This window comes from Falco naumanni, chromosome 14 (genome assembly GCF_017639655.2).
Source record: "Falco naumanni isolate bFalNau1 chromosome 14, bFalNau1.pat, whole genome shotgun sequence".
Classification (NCBI taxonomy): domain Eukaryota; kingdom Metazoa; phylum Chordata; class Aves; order Falconiformes; family Falconidae; genus Falco; species Falco naumanni.
The window spans coordinates 14,405,803-14,431,307 of NC_054067.1; the positions used below are offsets into that span (position 1 = coordinate 14,405,803).

Sequence of the window (25,505 nt, forward strand, 5' to 3'; positions counted from 1 at the left end):
AATAAACTTAGTTCTGAGTTGGAACTTCAAATATTCAAAATTTCCCCTGAAAGGGAAATGCTGATTTATTTTTTCATTAAAAAAGAAAAAGAAACTCTCAGGTTTGGAGGGTTTTCCCCTCACCCACGCAAGAGCAGGAGGTAGGTGAGTGGAAGCCCAGGTGTGGTGGGGACACTGCAGAAACCCCCCTCCCTTCTCACCCCAGCACCATGGCCAGGCAGCAGCTGAGACCTTCAGGTCCAGGAATGGACGTGGTGGGGCTGGAAGGAGCAGATCTGCCAGGGTTATTGAAGGTTCATCAAGATCATTCGCAAATACTTCAGCTTTACTCGATATTTGCAAAACAATGTTTTATGGGCGCAAGCCCCATGGGTTGCATTGGCAGCTGTGGAAATGTGGCTGCTAGGTAATACTTCAAATCCAAATGCAAAACCAGATTAAAATCTCTATCTTTGGATGAGCTTCCTGCTAGCTCTGTTGAATCGTGGTGAAAGTAGGAGACTTGAGATCACTTTGATGAAACTAAATCTACACTATTACCACAGCAAAGCAATCTGGGTTTGGGTGGGAGGCACAGAAAGGAGACAGACTTTCAGGTCCGGAAATTCTGCCTCAGGTCTCTAGCACGTAGGAGCCTGAAAACTTGTTGATGATTTTGGGGCTTTTTTTTCTTTCTTTCTTTCTTTTCTCCAACTGTGTTGGTTAGGTTAATGAAATCCTTTCTTTTTGCTTGCAAACCTTGTGTTGCTTATCACGACAGTATCCCTTCTACAGCTGTACTCTGATTATTGCCGAGTGGTCTTCTGAAGGTAGTAACTCCGTGGAGAACTACAACGGCTGCTGTCACTGCAGAGCTGTAGAACAGCCAGTGTATTCTAGTAATACTCACTGCTCCTTGTTTTGCTTTTGCCAGAGTCCTGCAATTATTTTGATGACTCGTGCACAAAGCTTCTACAAAGAGATGTTTTCTAGTTAAGCAGTACTTCCAGTAATCATACTCTTAGCTTATTACATTAAAGTTCTCCTCTGTTTAATTTGGCTCAAAGTGCTAAAATGGACTTGGCTAAGAGCATGATGAGATTGAAAGCTTAGGGAGAAAGAGGTTTTGTTAAGCTCAGGCACAGTCACTCTTTGGAACCCGGACAAAATTTACTAAGCTAGATCAAAGGTTAGGAGCAGCTTGAACCAGGAGTTAAACTAATGTCTTGCTTTGGACATGGAGCTGGCCCTGCATCTTCTGTGCTCAAAACAAAACAAAACAAACAACAAAACCATACACAAAACCCCCTAGAAAAACAACTGAATGTGTTTCATGCGAGGAACAAGTTGGTATGTGCGATAGGCATCCTTTCCTATTGATGTAATGAAAGATTGATTAGATCCCATGCTATCAGCAATTGCTGTCTCAGAACTCTCTGCACATGTACAGTGTAATTCTGTAAAGTTTGAAATACGAGAAATGAGGCATTTTTAAGGCACTTAGCTATACATTTGCCTCTTCTTCTTAACCTGTTTTAATGTAGCAAGTTGAGACAAAGTCCGCTGATTTTTGGGTTTTTTGACAATGACAGTGAGAGCACCAAAATTAGCTCATGTCTGTCTCTTTCCCCTGTTGGGGCCTTTCTCCCTCCTGCACTTCAAAGCCTCTTAGACTCACTAGTTTCCTTCCTTTGCACAAAATGTCAGTGTAGAAACTTCAGAAATGCCAGCTGCATACTTGTAAAAGGTGTGAAATTGCTCAGACCTTCAAATGTCAAAGTTGGCTACAGGGAAAGTTATTCAGGGTATGCCTAGTTAGTTTTAACTTCACATCCTATCGTGTTCTGGGGGAGTATTCACCTGTAGGCAGCCTCGACTAGATCAGCAGAGCCATTAGTTGATGTTTTTCCACAGGTGATTTTCATAGGGCTTTTACTGTGTACAAAACTTTGTGGCTGGTTTTCCTAGGAGGAATAGAAGGTAGGAAAACTGCTAACATAGCAGTCAGAGAAGGGCATCTGCCTCCCTGTGTGCAGGACTCAGAGGTCTGTGTTTGAGCTTGACTTGCAGCAAAAATCCTGCAGCCTTGGAAACGCTGGGCTGTTTTTATTAGATGTGTAACATTATTTTGTTTGAGATATGTGTGAAATGGTATCGATCATCCATACATATACATATTTATATTTACATATATATATAAAGCACCTATCACCATATTGATGAACATTCTTTGGAACCGCTCCTGACAGCAGAGGTAAGAACAGGAGTCAGACTGTTAGTACCTCAGTGCTTCTGTTTCCAAACAATTTTTTAAAAATACTAAAAAAACCAAAAAGACACAAGACTTTGCTGCCAGCCTGCCTGGCTGGTGTTTAATACTGCTTAGGTATTAAAGCTTAGGTAGAACTGGGAGAGAATTGTCAGGCACCACCTCCCTGTGCTTTTCTGCTGAGCAGTGCCAGGACTGCACTCTTGGTGCAGGTTTGTCCAATGTGTAAAAAAATCTCTAGTGGAAGATTCTCCCAAATGTTCTCACTGTTGTATCCTCCTTAATTAGAAAACTCCCCCAGCAACTGACCTAAATTGATTTTGCTGCAAATTAAGTTGCCTTCTCCTCTGTCCGCCCCTCGTCAGGGGCCATGGTTCTTTAGCATCTGGTTATCTGGTTTGCACTCTGCTCATGCTGCCTCGAGTTCTGTCTCTGCTCTTCTCTGCTTAAAAAAAAAAAAAAAAAAAAAGCCTGCATCTTTCAACCTTATCTCCTAAGTTATGCTGTCTAAATCATTCATCATTCTTGTTGGCCTTCTCTAGAGCTGAGTGTGTTGCTATCTAAGCCAGACTGTCAGCCTCAAGCCAGCAGAACAATTACCTTATTTATGTCTTGGTCCTCTTCCCCCAAGTTCATCCAGAACAAGCAGCTTCTCCTTCTTTCTGTGGCAATGGATTGTTCTATAGCTGCTCCTCAGTTTGTGGCCTTCCGCGATGTCAGAGCTTTTTAGCAATGCGGCTGCCCTGTCAGTCTCCTTACTACAAAATTGATTTCTCTGGCCTAAGCAGAAAGCTTTTAACAATTTTATTGGATTGCACTTTTGTCGCTTGTGTTGCTGTGCCATTTGGAAAACTGCTGCAATTTTTTTACAGTCCAATTGTGTCCCTGAATGTCTTTCTGGCCATTCCTTCTTTGACAGAACCCATGGGATGCCTTCTTTCACACCATCAAATTGTTTAAAATGCTGAATGAAGCTGCTAACCTGACAGATTCCTGCAAAATAGCAGCATTCACTGTCCTGCTGGGTGGTCAAGTGCTCTTGAAGAGGCTTTTTTTTCAGCTGCATATCCTTCTCAATGATTAACTGTTGTATTTCCTCAAGCTGGTTTGAAGGATGTTGCCTCAGATGCTGCTCCTGTCAAAAAGGGAAAATGCTTTGGTGTGACACAGACTGTTCTTGATGGCTGGTAAACAATGCAAAGAAGGGATAAAAAAACCCTGTTTACTCTGTTCCAGAATTACTCTAGGGATGAAAGTTGTACAAATGGACCGATAATTTCTTGGATGCTTCCTTTCTGAAGACAAACATAATGTTTGTCCTTCAGTTTCCAAAGACTTCTGTTTTCTGCAGACCTCAAAGAAAACTGCCTGTATTTCAGGTTGCATCAGTGTTTAGATCATGATGCGCTGCAGGATTAATAAGGCCCTGCCCACCTGCAGACATCCGCTTTATCTGAACGTTCTCCAGCCTGTTCATCTGGATGTGTGTTTATTTGCTTGTTAATTTGCTCTGCTTATGGATGATCCTTTTTGTAAAGTTTAAAACAAAAGAAAAATTGCACCAAGCTGCACTGCAGCTCGTTCTGATCTTTCCCATCTGGTCATGAGCCTGCTCATCATCTTCCTTTAGCTTGTAAGGTATCCAGAGGCTCTTTTCTTGCCTGTTTTGTCCCCTGTTAATCAGGACTCCTTTTTGCCTGTTGCTCTCATGCCCCCAGTCGTGCTGGAAGCCATGGTTCAGAGCCTGGTCAAGGCTGGGGTGAGGGCTGGAGGGCAGAGGAAGCGCATGCTCAGAGCAAATGAAAGGCATCACCACTTACCAAGACAGTGACCACAAATTACAGCATATACAAAACAGGCTTTATTGCCAACTGCCTGCCAAGCCAGGTTTTTCCTTCTGGTCTTCCGTCCTCATTACTCTACCAAATATGGTCCAAGTGCCTGGTGGGAATGTGGGGAGGCAGAACCCTGCCAGTGTGCACGTCAGCCGGTTCCAACATTCAGCGTTCCCCTGCTCAGCGTGCTCTCAAAAGTGGTTTGATGTCGCTCCTAGGTAGTTCACTGGCCTGTTTTCTTTACACGCCGTGGTTTTTTGCACACTCATCAATGGTAATTTTGAAAATGTTAAGAAATTTTTTTGAAAGTGCATGTGATGCAGATTTTTTGTTCTGTTGCTGTGCTCTTGAAGTAGAACAAAAATGGGAATTGTACACTAAAAAGCAGCAGCCAGAGGGTTCAGGGCTCTGTTTGTGCGTATGTAGGATGCACTGTAAGTGTAAGAGATTTTCAGCTTGCTAGGGCACAGCTTCATGATACTGGTCCTTAAATGGTCTTACTTACACCTACAACCTTTTATTCTACCTGTAAGTGGGGAAGCTGTATAGCAACTTCTTAATGCACATGGGTTTTCTGATGCTCAGTTTATGCAAGACTTCCAGAGCTGCAGATTTACCGTAACAACGCGGTGGTCCGTGTGGATTTGTGGATGTTAGTAACACTGGGATTAGAGTGGATGTCTCTCCCTGGGTGATGGAGGTGTAGTTTACACAACCCAAAGCTGATTCAGCTGTTTGATACTGTGTTGCTTCCTCTTGAGGAAATGTAACACCCTGCCTGGGATTGGGAAATGTCATTTTTTACTTTTTTTTTTCCCTAAACTAGGAAGAGGAAGCAGCCAAGAGCTTTGTCGCTATTGCAGAGCAACCTTTGCTGAGCTACTTTCCCTCCCACGGGTACAGGTAGGCAGCCCAGAAAGGCTGGGAATAGAGTTCCCAGTCCCTCCAGCTGGGAAGGGGCTGAGGGGCTGGTGCTCAGCCTGGCCAGCCAGGGCAGGGAGCTGGGGGCAGCTGGGTCCTGCTTGCTGCAGCCAGTTCCTCCCTGGGCATCTCCCGGGTGCTCTCCCTGGGCACAGCTGCTCCCAGCCTTGCAGCTCTTCCTCCATCTGTACTGACCCAGCTCCTGAACACCAGCATGCTCGGGAGAAACTTTCCTCCTGTAATGGGCATAAAGTGTCTTTCTGGATGATCTGGAATGCAACCCTGATTCTTCATATTTAAATAACAGACATGACAAAGCAGAGACATTTTCTGAATGATTTTATAAACATGCTTCTGCTTTTATTGTCCTTCTATTAAATTTATCTCTGGACCTGTCAATTGTGTTTCCACTTTTATTCCCTGCTAGGTCAGATAAGTGAAATATGCTTGCAAAAGAAACATTTTCTGCGGCATGCATAGCTTGTGATACAAGGAGAGGCTTGTTAGCAGATCTTCCTAGCCAAGCCCCTGCCACTATTATAAATGAGTTTTGTGCGGCCTCTACAGGGACTGGTGCACAATTAATGCTTTTATTGCACTGCTTAACTGTTATGAGACGCCTCTGAATGAGTGATAGAGAAACAATTAAGGAAACTTGCTGTTGTCCGTAAGCTAAAACAATACATTTTATTTTGTAGTCCTGCTTTGAATCCTGAGTAGCAGGAGTAAATCCTTCCACTTGGGCGGGGGGGGGGGGGGGGGGGGGGGGGGGGGGGGGGCACGTGGAGAAAAAAAGAAACTCAAACTTTATTTTTCGAGCTAGATCCAGATAAAATTGAAAGCTTTATAGCATGTTGTATCTCCAGAAGCACAGAATCCAAACTGTCTGGTCAGGACTGATGCAACACAGATCCAGATGGGACTCGTTATACTGATTCCCCGTCCGTCGTCCCCCCCCTTCTTTGCCTTTTTGGTGCAATCAGGTCGGTTCCTGGCTCTCGCTTTGTAATAAGGAAGATAAAAGCTTTGCTTTCTAGGGGAAGCTATAGCCATTTGTCTTCAGGATGTGGAGCTCTGGGAAAATGTCAAACACTGTGAAATTCATGGCAGGCCATGGTGTTACTTGCACCTCTTTTACAGATACTCTGCGGCAATGCTATTGCCAGCTGCAAATGGGGCATGTCTGTCTGTAGTTATTAATGCTGGAGGCTAACTAGCTCCTGGGGAGAGCTTGGGCTCCTGTTGCATTTTATTTTTGTAGCTCAGAGGGTGGACAGGGGCAAAAGCGTCATACTTTGCCTGCCAAAGAAAAAGGCTGTGAGCACTGAAGTGACTGAAGCCTCGATTCCCCGGGGCTCGTGCTGCACGGTGCCTGCCAGCCCCTTGGCAGGTGGATGCGCTGCCAGCCCTTGCCTGGGATGTGTTCACGGGGCTCATCCCTCTCCATCTTCACAAGCTGGTAGCAGCAGAGCGATGGCAAAGCCCTTTCAGCCCTTTAACAAAGTCAGCTGAAAGTGGCCTGAAGGTCCAAAAGTTACTGCGGAGAGGAGACGGTGTGCTCAGCCCCGCCGCTGCACCTCCGAAAAGTCACGGTAACACAAGAAATGGAAATGTAAAATCTGAGCGCCAAGGTGACTAGTGAGCAGAGAGGGGGTGACACTGTCACCAGCCGTGAGACCAGCAGGCACGGCCAGCATGGGGGGGACAGAGCTAGTGTCATCCACGGGGAGATTGTCCCTGTCATGCATGCGTTCAGGATTCTTCTGTGGCTGCGGGTTTGTTGATTGTGTTTTATTGGGACGGGGGGTTCTTGGGGGTAAGTTTGTTGTTTTGAGGCGAGGAGGGGTGTTGGGTTCGGGCTTTGTTTTGTTAAACCGATGGTTTGGAAAGGTGTTTGGTGGGAAGGCAGCGCCAGGCAAGCCCCGCGGGCGCGGCGGGGCAGGAGCGCGGAGCCGACGCTGGGGGGCAGGAGCCGCCCGCCGAGCTGCCCCGGCCCCGCCGGCACCGGCTGCGCTGCGCGCCCCCACGCGTGTCCGGGACCCCTCCCCTGCACGCCCGGCCATCCCTGCACGTGCCCTGGCACCCCCTGCGCGCACCCAGCCCACCAGTGCCCTGGCACCCCCTGTGCGCACCCAGCCCACCAGTGCCCTGGCACCCCCTGCGCGCACCCAGCCCACCAGTGCCCTGGCATCCCCTGTGCACACCCAGCCCACGCGTGCCCTGGCACCCCCTGCGCGCACCCAGCCCACGCGTGCCCTGGCACCCCCTGCGCGCACCCAGCCCACCAGTGCCCTGGCATCCCCTGTGCGCACCCAGCCCACGCGTGCCCTGGCACCCCCTGCGCGCACCCAGCCCACGCGTGCCCTGGCACTTCCTGCGCCCACCCAGCCCCCCATCCCACGCGTTCCCTGGCACCCCCGGCGCACACCCAGTCCCCCAGTGCCCTGGCATCCCCTGCACACACCCAGCCCCCCAGCCCACGCGTGCCCTGGCATCCCCTGCGCACACCCAGCCCCCCAGCCCACGCATGCCCTGGCACCCAGCAGCCTCACGGCCAGTGCACAAGGGCTGGGCGTGCAGGAGTTCTCCGGGGGGGGGGGGTGTGGGGTGTGTGCAGGAGTGCTCGGGGGGATGCAGGTGTGCTCGAGGTGTACGTGCGCATTGCAGGGCACAGCCAGCGCCAGGGCTGATGCTGGGTACCCAGTGTGGCGGGTGAGCAGAGGGAGCGCATCCCTGCAGCTGTTTGAGTAAACTGGGGGATGCCTGTCTGGGGGGGCATTAACAGCTCCAAAAACTTCTCAGAGCACAGGGACCTTTCCTCTGGGCATGTCCCTGGTCTACAGCCTCCCACCAACTCCTGCCCTTGTGTGAGAGTCCTCTGGCTCTTCCTGCTTCTCCACTTGTCCACAGCCCTCATCCCAGGTACTGAACAGCACCCAGAGAGACCAGAAGGGGCTTTGGTCAAGGTGCAAAATGCAGCCCAAGGGTGAGAGGGGAGCAGACAGATGGATCGGGCCCTCATCATTCACCTACAGATCCATCTCCTGAAATTTATTATATTTTTTTTTAAGAAAGTGCAGTGGGTGAGAGCTACCCATGGTTGCATTACGCAAGAGTTACCCAGTGCCAGCAACAGGTCTCACATTCCCTTTTATGGGGAGGGCTCTTGCAGCCACCTTCAACCCTTACTCCCTGGCAATAGCCAGTCCCTGATACTTCAACACAATCTGTTTGTTTTGCTTTAAACTGAATCTGTGTTTCTAACAGGCAAGACTGAGCAGCCTGTGACCAGCCACTCCTGGATGTTTGACAATGTGCTGCACCCACCCTGCTTTAGGGTTCCCAGTAGCAGAACATGGGCGCTGTGGTTGTGCAGCATGTGGCACTGATGAAGCCACCTCTGCCACTGCACATCTCCCCGCAGTCGCAGGTTACATCTGCACCATCAAGGGCATCCCATGGGATTGTGGACATCCAGCGCTGGCACCTGGAGGAACATCTGTCAGCACAATACAAACATGGTTTCTGCTTCTGCCAGATCAAGAGAAATTAGTGCGATGAGACAAAGAAATAGGAAAGGACCTGGAGCTGCTCTGCCAGGAGAGCCGGAGGCAGCAAAGGTAAAGCACCCTTCGGAAGTCCCTGAGGGGCAGAGGGCAGAGTGGGGTGCCCAGGCCCTGTTCAAAAGCCTGAGATGACAGGGAAGGGTGACATTTTATTAAGAAGCCACTAATGACCATCTCTTTGGCATTTCCTGAAAACTTCGTACGTTGGCTTTGCCTCGCCATCAGCCTTGCCTTGCCGTCTGCCCGGGAGCGCTCTGATGTCAGCAGCCAGCAATCCTGCTCAACCGGCCCAGCCTACAATTGCCTGAGAGCCAGCTAATCTGCCGTCTTATCTCTCCTCCGCCCCCGAATCGCCATCCACTTCAGGCATCAGAGGGAAGCTAATAGACTATTGAGCTTCCTTTTCGTGCTCAGACACCTCGTGTGACTTGGCTATTTTCTCTCATTTCTGTTTCCTAAACAACTCGGCTTCAAAGACGGTGCTGGTGCAGGTGTCAGTGCGGTGATAAATATCTGGCAAATAACAGGGGGAGAGGCCGTGCTTCACCAGGTGCTCGCTGCCTCTCCGAGAGACCTGGTTGCCGTTTTGCAGCCTCTCCTAGCTAACCAGGGTGAGAGGGAACACAGGGGCAGGACATCATGGGTTGCTGCTTGCCTTCCCTCTTCGCCCTTGTCCCCAAACCAAAGGGAAGTGGGGACTTTTGGGTGGAAAGGGCCAGTGTGGAGTGGGTTTCCAGGGAATGGGATCTTTGCACCGTTTCTCAGAATGGCTTTTGTAAATGAGAAGGGCAGATGTCTGTGGAAATGGTCCCCTGGTTTGAGGTCTGGTCCAGAGGGGAGGCTCCCACCTCCACCTTCCCTCACCCAGTAAGGGCTGACTCTCACCCTTTTCCTCCTCCACCCCGCAGAGTGCTGGACTACGCATGCTGCCAGCCTGGGTTTTCCTTTCCCAGGCTGGAAACACAGTGGAAACTTGGAGGGAGGCAGGAGATGCTGAGCTCTTACCCTGGCACCAAGTGGAGCAAACTAATCCCTCCACCCGTGCCATCTTGCTGGAGTGAGAAAACAGGAGCAGGCTGGAGAGAGCTTGTCACAAAGGCCCCCGTCCCTTTAATGCCCAGGGAATTTCAGGGAGCCCTGCAGGAAAGAAGCCATAGCCCTGCCCATCAGCATGTGCCAGGGGCATGCACTGAGCCAAGGGCCAGCTGGGCATCACCCTTGTCCCTAGCAGGGAGACACGCAGCCAGGTCTGCACCAGCCACCTGTAGAGGCAAGTCTCAAAAACCAGCCCAGGGCAGAGGGTCCCCTACACTGGGCCCCAGCGAACCACACTGGGTATTTCTGTACCATGACCTGCTCTTCAGGTCCCTCCTTAGGAAAAAAGCCCGGGCTGGGGGAATAACTGGGGCAAAACTGAAAGGCTGAAGAAGCTGTGCTGTAGGATGCATCAGGGTGTTCACTGAGGCGATTGAAAGCAGTGTGTGTGTGTGTGAATGGTGTGTGTGAACTTTGGCGTTTCTTTTTGATAGAGTACCAGCAGTTACATCCATCTGGCACAAATTACTCCAAAATTCAGGCACTTGCATGCCACAGGAGTACCAGCTTGGGCACACTGCAGACAGAGGGAGGCAAGGTGCTAGAGCTGATAGCAGAAGCATGTTAATCCAAGTGGGTTAAACGGGATCCTCCTATACAGGCACCTCTGGAGCACAGCAAAGATTCTACAGAAACCACCCTGCAGAGCACTGGGGAAATCCAGGGGAAGCGCTGCAACTGCAGGTGAGGTTCAGTGTGGTCACTGCTGCAGCGTGGCGGGGCTGGATGGCCAGGGCTGTGCAGAGCCGTGGCGGGGACAGGGAGGTGGGTGGGAAGCAGGATATGCTGCCAGGCCCTTACCTGCCCAACGAAAAGTGCCGCTTCAGGTGGGAAGCACCAGGAGAAGCTTCAATCTATTTCAGCTGTAATTAGCTGGGAGATGAATGCAAGTGTGCAGGCAAAGCTGCAGGAGTGCCCATGTCTGTCTAGCCTGGACGTGACAAGTTCCTGGGGACATTGCCTGTGCTGGGAGCAGGAGGGGTGGGAGTGATACAGGCGCAGGGGCCACCGGGATTTGGCATGAGGAATCCCAGCATTCTGGTGAGCGCAGAGCCACAGGTCCTGTGTCATGGTATGTGTCTCTGCCAGGGGCGATCCACCGCTGCTGGCCATGTCACTGCTCCCTCTACAGCCCTACACCAGGGAAAAAGAGGTTTCCACCCCCTTTGCCCACCACTTCAGGGAGAAGTGAAAGAAAAGCACTACAGATCAAAGCATAGCCACAGTGGTTGTCCATCCCTGTGGTAGCATGACCTTGCCAACAGCAGGCAGTTCAAAATCTACTTGTTAGGCTTGGGACAAGCCAGTCAGCAGCCAGAAATGCATCGATCAGAGCAGCCATAAACCACCAGACCGCAGCATGGGAAGACATGTCAGAGAAGACATTTAGGATGACAAACTGGCCAGGTGGGATCTACCTAATCCATGGGGGGCATCAGACCAAATATCTGATGGCTGGGCCTGTTTCTCAGGGCTAGGTGCTGCCTCTGAGCAGCTCATGGGCTGCAGAAGAGCTGTGGGAAGCAGCTGAAGTACACACCTCCATGGACTGGAACCATGTTGGGCCAGTCTGGGTACGCTGCTTGTCCTTTCTGACCTCACACTTGTAGACTGGTGACCCATCTTTCCCCAGGAGCTGGTAGGGGAGGGAGAGCACTTTGCAGGGTTTCCCCTTGGCAGGGGGATGTGGAGCAGGGAGGACATTCAAGGGCATCTGCTCACCCTGCCCAGCAGCAGCCACACCATTCCCTCATCCCCATGTCAGTGGCACAGGCGTAGGCAGCGTGGGCAGATACCAGTGACAGAGCTGAGATGCCATATGCACCTTGTTCTGCTCACTGGGCTGTATGGCCCAGGCTAGTACCTCCTGCCACTGCAACATTTTTCCTGTTACTTAGCCTGCCTCTGAAAAAATCACTTCATTTGTTTGCTGGCTTGTTTGTGTTACACGTGCCTATATGGCCCAGGCCAAACACTTCATCCTTTTGGCTTGTGCAAACCCTTTCAGGAGGCTGGCTTGTTCCTCTTATCTCTGAGTTGACGTTGTACCGAGTCAAGCATTATTTTGTCACAATCTTTCTGCTTGGCACTGTTGCCCTTGAGCCTTCCCTCTTCTCCTCCTCTGACCTTTTCAATCTGTCAGCATCTTTCCTGACTTGCCCTGCCACGAGCGCAGGCTTTTTGAGGTGACACTGTGCTTCATCCTGCTTGGCTTGCACAAACTCCCAGATCATCTAGTCTTCTGTACCCACCGTGGTATGGGCAGAAAGTGGAAAGTTCTGCCTCTAGCAGTCCTATACATTTCCCTGTGTGATCCATAAATTGCCATTGAAACTGTAGAACAGTATAGTCTTGCTTTCCTTTGAGTGCAAAGAGAGGACAGGTGCAGGAGAGGGGGAATGGAAAGAGAAGAGATTCCCTGTTGTGCTGCATGGGAGCAGTCAGACCAGCACAGCGCAAAACTGCAGCACACCAAAGTTTCTTTCTTTAAATGGCAAAAAAAACCCAGTTATTTTTGCAAGAATGCACAGCTCTGCTGGGTTTGTTTCCTCCTTGGGGTTACAAAATCTGCTCCTGGGTCCCCATGCAACAGTCTCAGCTGTGAAGTCAAAGCCTTGCTCTGGTGGGATGCTCTTATGGTAGGGAAGCTTTCAGGGAGTTTGCTTTAACCTTACAAAGGAAGGGTGAGCCCACCTTTTCACAGCTTTGTTGTACATTTTGTCCTACATGCCGTAAATACAGTTTTCGTCCATAAAATCGGTGTGTGAAATAAGGTTAGTCACAGGACTTCCTGGCAAAGCAGCTCACAAACAAGCTTTCCTCACTTCCCTCTTGTGAAAGTTCAGCTCTCCTCTGCTGCGCTGACTTCTTTGTTTCCCTCTTCTCCCAGTTATCCCCTGACTCCCATTAGTATCTGAGTCAGTCTAGCAAACATTTCGCCCCGTGGCAGCCTCTCCAAACACAGCAGGAAGATCAGGCTCTGGAGTGCACTCTTGACACATCTCTTGGGGAATCCTTTTGCACTCACCGGTGGGTTATTTCGCTGTTGTTCCTCATTCACACATCAAGAAAGGGGGAACCAATAGCCCATGTATTCAGCAGCTCGTTAGCAGTCAATGGCAATAGGGTCTGCAATGCTTCCTCTTCCCTTCTTTCCTTTCTCACTCATCTCCTCCCCATACTTTGACCTTTGTAGTGGCAGTTTCCTGGACTGGGTGTGCTGTTCAACATCTGCTGGTAGAAGGTGGTACTTAACTAGGTCTCACCATTTTTTACACTTCACTGAAAAATACACCCACTTTCCTGCATGCAAAGGTGGTCAAGCACTAGCACACACGAAGGATGCACCAACTGTTGTGCATTTTATAGATGCAGCCTTCCAGCACAAAGGTCATACTGTCACCATCATGGCATTTACAGTCTCACCAGTAGCCTTGCTGGCCTTGATCCACGTGTTTATGTCTGACTTCCTCGTCAGCACAAGGGATAAGTGTATGTAGCAGTTGGACCAGATAGAGGAGAGCTCCCAAAGCAGCCAGGAGAGATGTGTACTTATGAGTCATCTGCTCTTTGGTTGCTCCTACTTGGCAGAAAAATGACTCCGTACACACAGGGTTGTAGTGGAAATTTCCCTTCCTTGCTGCAGCCTCTGTCATTGAACCCACTTAGATCCACACAGCGCACCACACTGGTGCCTTGGCTTTACCCATTCCCCCAGGGAGAGCCTGGTGCTCGCATGGAGTTATGTTTTAGCTGCCAGGCTCTGCCTGTACCAGTATGATTGCGGAACTGGGACTGAGAATTGTCGGCCCTGTCGTCACCCCATTTGCCCCCCAGCTAGTCACAGCTGTGCTGGCAGCTGGGTTGGTTTGCAGCATTGCTTGAGGGTTCATTTCCTGGAAACACGAATTGTGAAGACAGGAAATTTTCCAGATCGCCCTACTTACATATTCAAATGGAGATGAAAACCCAGCAGGATTTTCTGGTAGCCCTGTTTCTTGTTTTCATTTCTGTTATCCTTTTACCCTGTCTTAAAGGAACACCAGCAAAACTCTAAACTGTCCTTACCCCAGCTTCAGATTGCCCCCCCTTTCCCTCTTACTGTCCTTGCTGAAGCCTTAAGCATCTCCTGGTTTTCTCTACACAGCAGCCACCATCTGTGGTGTCTAGCAGCACATCCAAAGCCGGGCGCTTGCTGTTCTTGTTGAGTGACAGCCCAACTGGGACACAGATGTTGAGCCTCATTTCCCACAATCCAGTTGCTTTTGGACATTTTTCCAAGAGATCGGTTCCATTGTCTCCTCTTGCTCAAGTTCCCTTTTAACAACCAGCTCAACTCAGTATGTCTTTTATGCAAACAGCAATTTCCTTTTGAAGCTCTCAGTGAAGGCCATGTTTGTCACTTAGTGCTCCGGAGGAATTAGGGTAAATTGGACCGGAGACAAGAATCTCTCTGTTCCCTCTCCCAGAAAGGTATCGGATTCCTGCATTTCATGTGCATTTCTGCTCTGAAAAGGAGCTCAGTAACAGTGGTATTATCACACTGTCTCTTCACCTTGATTCCTGGCTCAGCCACATCAAATTCACTCATTAAAAAGACATGTTACCAGTGTTACTAAGTTGCGGTTGGAGGCTCAGGTGGGTCTCCATAAGCCAAGCTGTGGTCTTCCCCCTGCTAAGGCATCATCATTAATATTAAAAAAAAAAAAAAAAAAAAAAAGAAATACAGCACTGTGGTCCACCGGCTGTAACAGCCATACCATCCTGATGGTTAGAGTTCACTGCTCCATTTGGACTCAGCTGGACATTGTGTCACAGCACTGCCTTCTGCAGGGATACAGGAATGCAACGCTAGAAACAGGGAGCAGAGAGGTTTGCATTTAGTGTCCCAGTTCGGCCTTGCAGAAGCTGTAGACAGAGGAAAAGGCAACGGGTCTCTGCCTACCCTGACCGCTCCTCAGGGAATTGCATGTGAAGTGAAAGCCACCAAATGCACATCCGTCCTTGCATGGGTTCCAGGGAGAAGTGCTTTGCCACAGCTGCATCCCGCTGCTTTCTTCCACTGCCTGCACTGGGGCAACTGGGAAGAAACTGTCCATGGGCTGGGGTGACGAGCACACGCCCCAGCCACATGGAAGGAGCTACGGTGCCACCATCTCTTCCTATCTGCCAGCATCACTGCAGGGGTGGTGGATTTCTAAGCCGTATGCCTCCAAGGGAACTGTGAAGTTATTTCTAGCTTTGACCAAAGTTTTGTCTTCCGAGCGTCCCTGTCTCTGCTCCCCACGGCGCTGTGGCCGCTCCGCCAGCCTGTTTTCAGCAGGTACCGATAGCTGTGATGTGCCAGGAGCCCTTGGAGGGCTGCCCGTGCATTTTGTGAGCCCTGTTGCCACGATACTGAACGCAGAGCAGATGTTTATTTCAACAGAGATGGCTTTGATTCCTTTTCAACTTTTCTCTCAAGCTGCCATCGTGTGTGAATACTTCTTCCTGGGAGCCAAGCGCTGTCAGAGCCCAACGGGCAGGCGCTGTCGCTGCAGCCAGTGTGGAGGGGAACAGGGTTGGGAGCCGTGTGGCAGAGTGGCACGAAGCGAGCTGGTGGCCCTGGCCTCTCAGGAGGGGTGGCTGAGGCTAGGGGAGACAGGCTGGAAATGTGTCTGTGCACACGCATGTGTGTGTGCAGGTACACGTGTTTGCGCGGCTCCAATTTGGAAAGCCTGAAAGCCTGGCAGGGCTGTGGAAAAGCAGTCTCCCCACAACTAGTGCTCCCAGCAATTCATTTTTCTCTTTTTCTTTTCCCTCCCAGTCGCCTTCATCAGATCATTGCTGCCTTGCTGCAGACCAGTGTGACTGGGGGCCAAGCTGGTGAGACCATCCTCTTCTTGAGAGCAAGAGAAGCCAGGCACCAAAAAATACTGAGGATGTGATGGAAGAAGTAAGGACATCTCTTTCTTTAGGACAGTAATTCCAGGTGAGAAGTACTGAGAAGAGATACCACTTCTTCTCCAATTTATTTTTTCCCTTTTCCCTTCCCCTTTCCTTTCCTTTCCTCCCTACTTTTCCTGTGGAATCTTGTCAAAATTATCCCTTTATTTTGTCTCATTCCTTTAACCCATTTTGTGCCTCTTTCTCCCCACCCTTTTCTTGGGGCTGGTGGAAGCGGGTGCTAGGAGCAGCCTGCCCCCACAAGGACCCTGCCAGGAGCCCTGCCCAGGGCTATCAGCCTCATGCCCCTTTGGAGCGGGTGCTTTGTTAGTATAGGAATTCCACCAGAACCAGCTTCTTGTTGCTGTTCCCTTATATAGAAATGGTTTTAATTCTATAAATACTGTATGTATTTTACTTAAAAAAAAAAAAAAAAAGTCAAAAAAAAAGTCAGACCAGCTATGCAAAGGCACTGTGCTGATGGGGCTGGCATTTTGTTTGCCCACTGGCAGGGCCTCTCACTCACTTCCTTCACCCCTTCCACTGTTGTGGCCAAACTATTTTTGGTATTCCAAGAGCGCAAGCTTTGCTGAAATTTTGGTTTCCTGCTAAGGGGGAAATTAGAGCAGGGAAGGACTCTTATTTAAAAGAATAAAATAGATTTCCAGGCAGGGAGAATACATGAGAACACTAATCTGCAAAGAACCATGTTCTGTGATGTTAAACTACTGAATTGGATATAACAGCCTATAAATACATATATGTGTGTGCGTGTGTGTATGGTTTATTTTACAAGTGGAAGTGTAAGCAAAGTATATTCGTGCTAAAGAGGTCAGAGACATAACACTCACCCCATCTTAACTTACGTTGCAATCTTGAAAGCACAGAAGACTGGCTTCTTTAAGCCAAATACTGTATTGAAATAGGAAATTCACCAGTACAAGGATCTTTTTGTGGGGAAGGTGGAAAGTTTGCCCTTGAACTTGTGAACATTCAATTTATCATAATCTTTAGTCACATAATGACTCACCATTCACCGCACTAGTACGATACACATTCACTATTAGCTTAGTACCTGTGTAAAGACAACTTACGGATTTTTTTTTTTTCCTGTTAAGGAAGACTAAAGATGATGTCAGTGAAGAACTCCCAGGAAAGAAATTAAACTGTGCTACAGACTCATGTAGTACCATGGGCACCATGTCTGCTTGCCCTGTTAGCAGGTAGCCCTGCCTACCATTGCAGGACAGTTCCTCCCATCTCAGCTGGATACTCTTTGACCAAATGTTAACCCCCCAGCTTGAAACTTCAGCATGGGAACAGGTTGCTCACAGGAGAACAAAGCCTGTCTGCCACAACAGCTCATCCCTGGCTGGAGCCCGTGGCAGGGGCTTAGGGAAGTGCATGAGGACAGTGAGAAGGGGCGATGCTTGCACCTGCCTGCAGGGATTTGTAGCTCACGTACTTCCTCAACCAGAGGTGCTAGTTTTATAAATAGTATTTCCCAATGTTGGTTTTTTTCTTCTATTAAATTGTCCAGTCACTTTTGGCCTGTAGCAAGGACTTCACCAGCTTAACTATACCCTGTGTGAAGAAGTGCCTACTTCTGTTTGTTTTGAACTTGGCACCTGCTTGTTTGATTTAATGATCCTTAGTCCTTGCATTGAAGGAGATGGTGAACCAGCATCCCTCACCCACCTTTTCCATCCTAGGCATTTACCTCAGCCTGATATTTTCCTTAAAAGTACAGGAAGTGTCAATTAAAAAATAGTTCAGCTATTTCTAAGAAGATTGCAGGAAGATGTATCATGTTGCCCTGCTAAGAAATATCATTTTGCACCCTTGCTTTTAAGGGAGGACATGGAATGTGGTAAAGCCATCATCCTTGTGTCAAGGATGTGCCATTGTGGTCTCCTGGAGGAAATGCACAAGTTGGCCATATTATGTGAAAAATCTCCATTTATGAGCAACTAGTTCACACTGGCAGATTTTGGGAGCTGAATTCTTTAAATAATCCAGTTGTGCTGAAGGAGGTCCTTGCAGCTGCTGTCCCACAGAAGGACTGAGCTGGCTCCTCTGTGGGAACTCAGAGATGGAGAAGGCTTTTGCCAGCCAATTCTCCTGGCGGCACGGGGCTGCTGTCACTGTGCTGGGAACAAGAAGAACTCTGCTTTATGTCCTGGCACTCACCTGCGAGCACCCAGGCTGCAGGAGGCTGGAAACAGTCATGCCAGAACGCAGAGGCAACAGGAAAGGTCGGATGCAGCAGGAGCTGGAGAATGAGGGGAGGAAAAGAGGGTGGACACAGGGTGTGGGAGGGAAAGTGGTGGGCAGAAGTGGATGTACTACTGTTTCTAGTCCAGCTGCAAGGCTTTATAATTTAAATTATTAACTGGATACAGAAATATTGAAGTTGTAATATGGGATTGATGAGAGCTACATCTATCTCCTATGTTAGTGAGTATCAGCAGTTTCCAGCAGTGGTGCTGGAAATTCTGCAGCTGCTGAATAAGTTGCTTCTAAGACTAAGTGATTTCCCTAATGCCTGTGAATTAGAGACTGATTTATGTCAAAGAATGAGGGTATCATACCCTTGCAAAACATTTTCATTCTTCCTTTTATGTCTCTGATGTTCTTGTTACTAAAATAAATATGCAGCCCTTTTTACCTGATTCCAGTCAACTTTTAACCTCCACAACATCTTTGGCAACACGTTTCAAAAGTAAAAACATGAGAGGCCTTGAATTTTACCAGTTTGGGATGCTGTACTCCAGTTTTATGTGATGACCCATTAAGCTGTGCTGCTTGCATTGAAAGAAAGGCGCAAGGAGAACTGTGGAGTTACCTCTAAGCACATCACTTGGGGTTGTCACCATGAGCCTGGGTCAGCACCGCATCCACCAGCTGCACTTTGTGAAAGCACTAAAGGGTTCAAAATACCCCAATTCACCCTGATAAGCAGAAACTGGGCATCACATTTCCTAGGCAGATGTGTGGGTCTGATGGGGTCTTTCCTAAAGATGAGTTTGCATCAGCTCTGCTGGAACCAGATCAGCCACCCACTGCCTCCCCCACCCCAGAAAATCACTGCAAGGAGCCCCTGGAGTCTGCAGCTACGTGATGAAGTCTTGTCCTGTTTAGCAGTGTAAGACATTTCATTTTATTCATTCATGTTTGGAAGGCTGAGGTGAATTTCTACCATTTTTTGTGGTAGGTCTAAACCAGCTAACATGGTGCGGGCACTCTCAAAGAGCCCAGTGTTTTTACTAGCTCCCTGCAGTCTTCTGATGTAGAGATAATTATATTTTCACACCAGCAACACAGAAATAGTAGTTAAATGCACAAAGTAGTAGAAGGTCTGACTTGGGTCACATTACTACTATGAGGCCCTGACAGCTGCCCTACGTGAATTATAGACACATTTTAAGTCTTGGAAAACAGCAGCAACAGGTATTTATGGAGCAGGCTGCGAGGGGACAGGGAAGGTCTTTCATACAGCAGTATCAGCAACTGACCATCTGATGTTCTTAACGCACAAATTAGAACTTGCTAATGACAGAGTGGCATACAATAATGCAACCCTTTTCTTAGATGTTATGGTGCCAGCTTACCTCACTTCACAGCCTGGCTCAATGATTCAGTCATTACGTGACCGGCTGCTTACTTAAGATTCCCTGACAGATATTCCTGCCTGGCTTCGCTCACAAATATCATGCTGGGGCTTTCTGAGCGAGTGTGGCATGAGCAGGCATCGCCTTTTTGCAGAACATTTTGCTTTGGTGTTCTGTCGCTGCAGTTCTCTCAGCCGATCTGCCACCGGTGGGAGATAACTACAGGTATAATTACTGGGGAGGATGCCTTATCACATGCACAGCAATTGTCCTGCTCTTACTTAATTAAATACATTTGTCACCATCTCTTTCGTGTTGTATTAAGCTGCATGCAAGTCAGAAATGCATAAAGGGCCAAAAGTCTCTATGTATGGCCCCAAAACATAAAGAGTGGATTGGCGATTAGTGTTCTTTCTGATACAAAGTAAAAAGGTGCCTCCAAGAGGAAATGCGTGAGGGAGAGTATAAAATCCAGACGAGGCTGGGATAACCAGTTAGCTGTGTTCTGGGAAGAAAACCTTAGGTAACGAATGGATGGAAAAAGAAAAGCAGAGCCTCGGAGCCAGCAGAGGAGCAGAGAGACAGTAATGCATTAGCAGCATGAAGCAAAACACTTCATCTTCCATTTGTCAGGGTTTTTTCAGGGATCATGTTCTAAAGATCATTAAAAGGTAAAAGGAGAGGTGATTTAAGTATGTTTGAGCAGAATGAACCAGGCAGGATTCAGAAGTTCCACAAAGTGGATGTTCATTCATTTGTTTGCTGAACTGCTGCGTATAAGTAAGGAAGCTTTTTGTCAGTAGAAATCCCCCTTTGTTCCCAAAGGTTTCTTAATAAAAAACATTTTTTAAAATTTAAGTATGTGATATAAACTTTCAGGAAATACTTGCCTTAAATATTCCACCCATTAAAATGAACTCCTTATAGGCTCCTAGGTAACTTAGATGTATAACTATCACGTAGAAGCCTTTTAAAGTCATGTTGTTTTTAAAAGGTGCAGAAAAAAGTAAATATTTTAGTAACGGTAAAGGCTTAATAAACTGGCAAACTGGGGGGGGGGGGGGCGGGGGGAAATGTTCCAGCATGAGCCATGAGCCTGTCCTTGACTAACAACACTGTGAGTTTCAAACCAGAGTGAGCTGAGGATGGAAAGACTGCCTAACTTTGGAATTCTTGGCTTCAGCCTATTTTAACACATTACCTTCAACAGAGGTGTTTTGTGTTCCCTGCCACAGTGCGGTATTTCTCCGAGCTGTGAGGGCGGGAGACCACCTGCCGTCACATCCTTTCCAACGGGACGCACCCCCGGGTATGGCCAGCGATCCAGCACCTCCAGCGTCCCTCGCATCTTCTAGACTATAAACCTGTGAATTTGGGGGAAGCCCTCACATACCCACGAGGGTGTTTGTGACGGGCCTGTGTGATTTCTACATTCTTGCTCAGGGGGTGAGGGGAAGAGCAATGTCATAGAAGACGTCAGTTTAAGCTTTGCTTGAGTAACTGGCAAAACTTTTGCATATAGGAATGTGAATCACGCACACGAATAGGTGACTCATGTACGAATGGGAAAAATGTCACCCAAAAAACACTTGTTATTTTCTCCTCCCCAGGCAGAAAGCGGTGGGCAGCCCACCCCACTGGGGGGGGGGGACGACAGACCCCTGCGCTGGGGGGGGTCCTGCCGCAGCTGGGGCTGGCCTGGGGGGGACAATTCTCCTCGGGGGGCAGGCAACCAGCCACCCCAACCCGGGGAGCTGAACCTCTGCAGCCGTTACCAGGCTGACACTACCCTGCCACGGCAGGCAGCCGGCAGCACCCCTGGGCCGAGAGGACACCCCGCTCTGTGTCACAAAAGCAAATAAACCCCATGGAACAGCCACTCAGTTATTTGCACCTGTGATTTTTCGGGGTGCAGGGGTACAGGTGTGGTGGTGACAGGGTGTTCAAGGGTACAAGGGCTGTGACAATGTGCCCCGGGGGGTACGGGGGCTGTGACAGTTTGCTTGGGGGTACAGGGGCCGTGACCGTGTGTCCGGGGAGCTGTGACAATGTGCCCGGGGGTATGGGGGTCTGTGACCGTACGCCCGGGGGTGCGGGGGCTGTGGCCGTGTGCCCGGGAGGGCAGGACCCCGTGACAGCGGCGGAGGGGCGCAGCCCGCCAGGCCCAGGGCGCCGCGCAACGCCGCGGGCGGCCTCGTCCCCCAGCCCCGGCCGGCGCTGAGGGGTCCCGGCGCCGAGGGGGCCGCCCCCGCCCACCCCACCCCACCCCCCCTCCGTGCGCCGGTCCCAGAGGCGGCCGGGGAGGCGGGGGCAGTGACGCCGGGGCCCGTGCGGCGGCGGTGGCGGCGGCTCCGCCCCGCGAGGCCGGAGCTGAGACGGAAGAAGCCGCCGCCGCCGCACAGCAGCCGCCGCCTGCCGCCGGAGCCCGACATGGCGCTCTGAGCCCAGCCCCGGCCGCGCCGAGAGCCGCCACCCCGCGCCTCTCCGGGGGGCCCCGAGCAGCCGCCCCCGCGCCGGGACCGGGGAGGGGGGCATGGGCAGGGCGAGCGGCGCCAGCCGGCAGGGCCGCTGCTAGGAGCCCGGCGGGCATGGGAGCGCGGCGCTAGGGTCCCCCCTTCCCGCCCGCGTCGCGCAGCTCGGCCCCAGCCCCGCGGCCGTGAGGTGAGCCGGCGGCGGGCGGGGGCTGCCGGGCAGGGCGGGCCGCGGGGAGGGAAGGAGGGAGCGCGGCCCGCGCTAAAGCCGCCTCCCCGCCGCTTTGTCCTTCCAGGCCCCGCCGCCGCCGCCCAGGAGCAGGGAGGCCGAGAGAGGGGAGCAGCGGGCGGCGCCCGGCCGCCGCAGCCCGCCATGGCCCACTCGCCCGTGGCGGTGCAAGTGCCCGGCATGCAGGTGAGCTCCGCGCCGCGCCGGCCCCAAAATGGAGGCGACGGGCCCGGGCTCGGCCCCGGAAGCGGCTATTGAGGCCCCGCCGGGCGGAGGCCGCCGCTGGGGCGCAGGGTCCGGGGGAGCGCGGGTGGGCGAAGCGGGGCGGGCGGCGCGGCCTGGCCGCCGAGGGGCCGCGGGGAGGCCTCGCTCGGCCTAGGGTGGAGAGCCGGCCGGGGCCCTGGCCGGGTGCGGGAGGGGGGGTGCTCTGAGGTAACGGGAGGCCCCGGCGGGGCCCCGCTCCCTCGGCGTGCCCCGGGGGGGCCGTGTACCTGCCGCCCGCCCCCGGGGGGCGAAGGGTTTCCTCTCCCGCCCTTCCCCCTTTGTTCGGGCTTGGCCGCGCTGCACCCAGGAGCACGGAAGAGCTTCTAAAACTGATTAAAGGCGAAATGAAGTTAATCGCAGGGTGTGTGGGTGTGCTGTAGATGACATATCGGGCCCGCTGGCAGGCGTACCTCCTGCAGGACTTCCCCACCAACATGCGCTTGGCGCGGGGCCTGCAGCGCAGCTTCGCCCAGGGCCTGGCGGTTAATGGCAAGGTGGTGAGCGCCAGGTCTGGTGGTGCTGCGGGAGCCGGCGTCCGTCAGAAACTTACACCTCTCTCGGGCTGGGAGTGAGACCCGGCGTCATCTCTGTGTGTTTGTGGTCTCAGCTTGGGAAACGGGAGAAGCTCATCTGTTACTGATTTTCATAGGAAAGGTGGAATGCCTCCGATTCATCGTTCTTACTCCGCTGGCTGATCTAGTATAAGTTTGGTCAGAGATCTTTATCAAACGTAAAGGAGCTGAGGACCAAACTCGTTTCAGTGTTGATTTTTTTGCTTGTCTGACACTGGCAGCCCAGTCAGTGTTTTGAGCCATCTCCTAACTTCTGGGGTAGCCGTGCCTGTGTAATATTGGACCATGCCTGTGTAACACTGGAGGGTTTTTTTTCAGTTGAAATAACATAGAAGCCTTTATGATACATCCCTATGTATGCGAGACATGTACAGTAAAGAGTTCAGGGGGGTTTGGAACATAAAGTTAAAATTTCGCTTGGTCAGGTACCTTCATGACTCTTAGAAAGTGTAGCATTTATGTATGAACGGTATTTATGTATTGATTTAGGCCAGTTACAATACCAAGGTTTGATTTCCCGGCTTCATTTCTAATAATTTGCAGGCTCTCTGAAATCAGTTAAATTTTGATCATCCACTGACCTTGTGGTGGTGGTAAGAGGATGCAAACCATGTTTTCTCAGCCTCTTCCCCCCCCCCCCCCCCCCCCCATTAACATGTCAGGGTTACTGTTGTATTGGTACATCCTAAAGAAATTTTGTGATAGAAGATGTAGAGGCTTTAGTCACAGCTTCTTTATTTATAACCTCTTGATTTATTTTTTTTTAGTGTGTTTGTATTTGGATTTTGAAATAGAAGTCTCCCAAGTTTGTCAGTATCTTATTTCTATATCTGCTTAATGTATTGCTGTCCTGACTTCCTTAGCTGCCCTGTCATCGCAAAAGGACCTTGAACTTATTTAAGATTCTGTTTTCCATTGTTATACAAATAAACTTTATGTAATAGCATATTTAGTTCCACTAGTTTTGTTGTTAGTTTAACCCAGACTCCTTAACATGTATCTGTATGTTCAAAACATTTTTAAGTGTTAGATATGTACAGCTGCGTAGAATTTAGATACATTCTTCCCTTGGTGACTTTTTTAACTAAGACTACTACACAAGTCCTGGAAGTCCTAGTATACAAAGTAATAGAATTTGGTGCAAATATTATTCTGCTCGTTCCTCTTTTAGAAGAGTAGTAATGCATTTTTTTTAATTAACACACCCCCCCCCCCCCCCCCCCCAAAACACGTTCTAGAGGAGTGTGGTAGTCTTGAGGTTAAAAAAAACCAAAACTTAAGAAGCAACCCTTATCTAAACTCTGCAGTCAGGATCATCCAAGTGATGATGAAAGTGTCCCTGCTTCCGCTCAGCATTAAAGTAAATGCATGGTGATCGATTGATGAAGGAGTAAACAGGTCATTCTGTGATGGAACAATATCTAATAGTTATGTTAAAACTATCACTCTGGGAAAGTGCCTGTAATATCAAACCCCTTGTTTTGTAGTCTGTCTTGAGGGGAGCATTTTATTGAATATGACAGTTAGAAACTGAATTTGCTGGAGAATGTGTTACAAGTTTGAAGTTTTCAGTGTTATTGTGATCTTACACTTTCCCTCCCATTTTATTATGAAGAAAAAAAAACCCCCAACCAAAAAATGCAGAAATAATATGTAATTCCCACACTCCAAAAAGAAGACTCTGACAGTTTATCACCAAAGTGTAACAGAAGCTTTTTTGGCTTTTTTTAAGATACTTTTTTAAGAACAAAGATAGTTAGGTTACCTTTAAAAAAAAAAATGAATGGAAAATTGCAGAAAGTCACATAGAGCTATTTTGGTGAACTGGGAGTCTGACTTTCAGTACCCTGGCAACGATGGAAGACCCAGAGGTAGTATTATCATTGCCTTTATGAGTAGTTACAGAACCATTTGTTTGTGTAGTGGTTGCATTCTGTTTAACCTGCCTTGTGTCCTAACAAAAACAGATTTTATACCTAACAATTCTTGCCTGTGCAAACAACTTCCTAAACACATTCGTTTTCCTCACTCCTTTGGAAAGGCTCCACTTGATCCAACTGTATGATGTTAACTTACTCAGCTGCCAAACTTCTAAGCCCATTCAATAAAATCAAAGTACTCAGTGAATGCATAAAATGGGTGCTCTGAAGCTGAGCATGACACTCCAAATTATTGCATTTTACACAGAATCCAAGACAAGAGGGAAAGAATGAAAGGTTGATGGAGCTATGTGAGCACAATTAAGGTGTCCTGGTTACATGAAGCACAATTTGCAATGGGTTTGAATGTGAGGTTGGAATTTCTATTCAGTAGTGTCATTGTAACTTTGTTCCTTGGGATAAGAATGTTCAAACTAGTTCTTAGTCTGGAATGCTTTGAGGTCTCACAGTGAGAAGCTTGTCCACTGGCACTGCACTGTCTTCCAGGAATCCAGTGAGCTCGTACAGAGCATTCTTGGAAGCCATATCCAAAAGAGGTGGTGTAGGAGCCTACTGATGTCTTTTACCAACCCAGGGCCTGTATTGAAAACAGAGCTGGAGTGAAGGTGTTGGACCCCTTAGTAATTGGTTGTACGCTACTGCTTTTCTCTTGCTTGGCAGGCAGGATGCATAGTTCAGAGGGTTATGTTTGTTTCAAGTGATCAGAAAGTTTAAAGTATTTCAGTCATTTCAGATTGATGTGTTTCTGATGAACTTACGTTATTGGCAGCATCTCATACAGTACTCCAAAACCTCTTCATAGATATAAGAGGCTGGAAACTGTTTAAC

General features: G+C 49.6%; 1 protein-coding gene and 1 long non-coding RNA gene across 7 annotated transcripts in view; both read left to right on the forward strand.

The window, feature by feature from the left end:
* Positions 1-296: 296 nt before the first annotated feature.
* Positions 297-9,047, forward strand: LOC121097652. The gene is made up of 2 exons (XR_005831025.1): positions 297-4,986; positions 8,272-9,047. It is a non-coding gene; the product is annotated as an uncharacterized LOC121097652 (long non-coding RNA).
* A 12,519-nt stretch (positions 9,048-21,566) lies between these two features.
* The window catches only part of STK26 (serine/threonine kinase 26), a 33,605-nt gene continuing 29,666 nt past the window's right edge, over positions 21,567-25,505 (forward strand). For all 6 annotated transcript variants that reach the window (XR_005830924.1, XR_005830925.1, XM_040614259.1 and 3 more), the window contains exons 1-2: positions 21,567-21,862; positions 21,969-22,087. Coding sequence is in view for 4 of the 6 variants with exons in the window: in XM_040614259.1 (XP_040470193.1) it covers positions 22,046-22,087 (42 nt within the window). In the remaining 2 variants the exon portion in view is untranslated. The remainder of the gene's footprint in view (positions 21,863-21,968; positions 22,088-25,505) is intronic.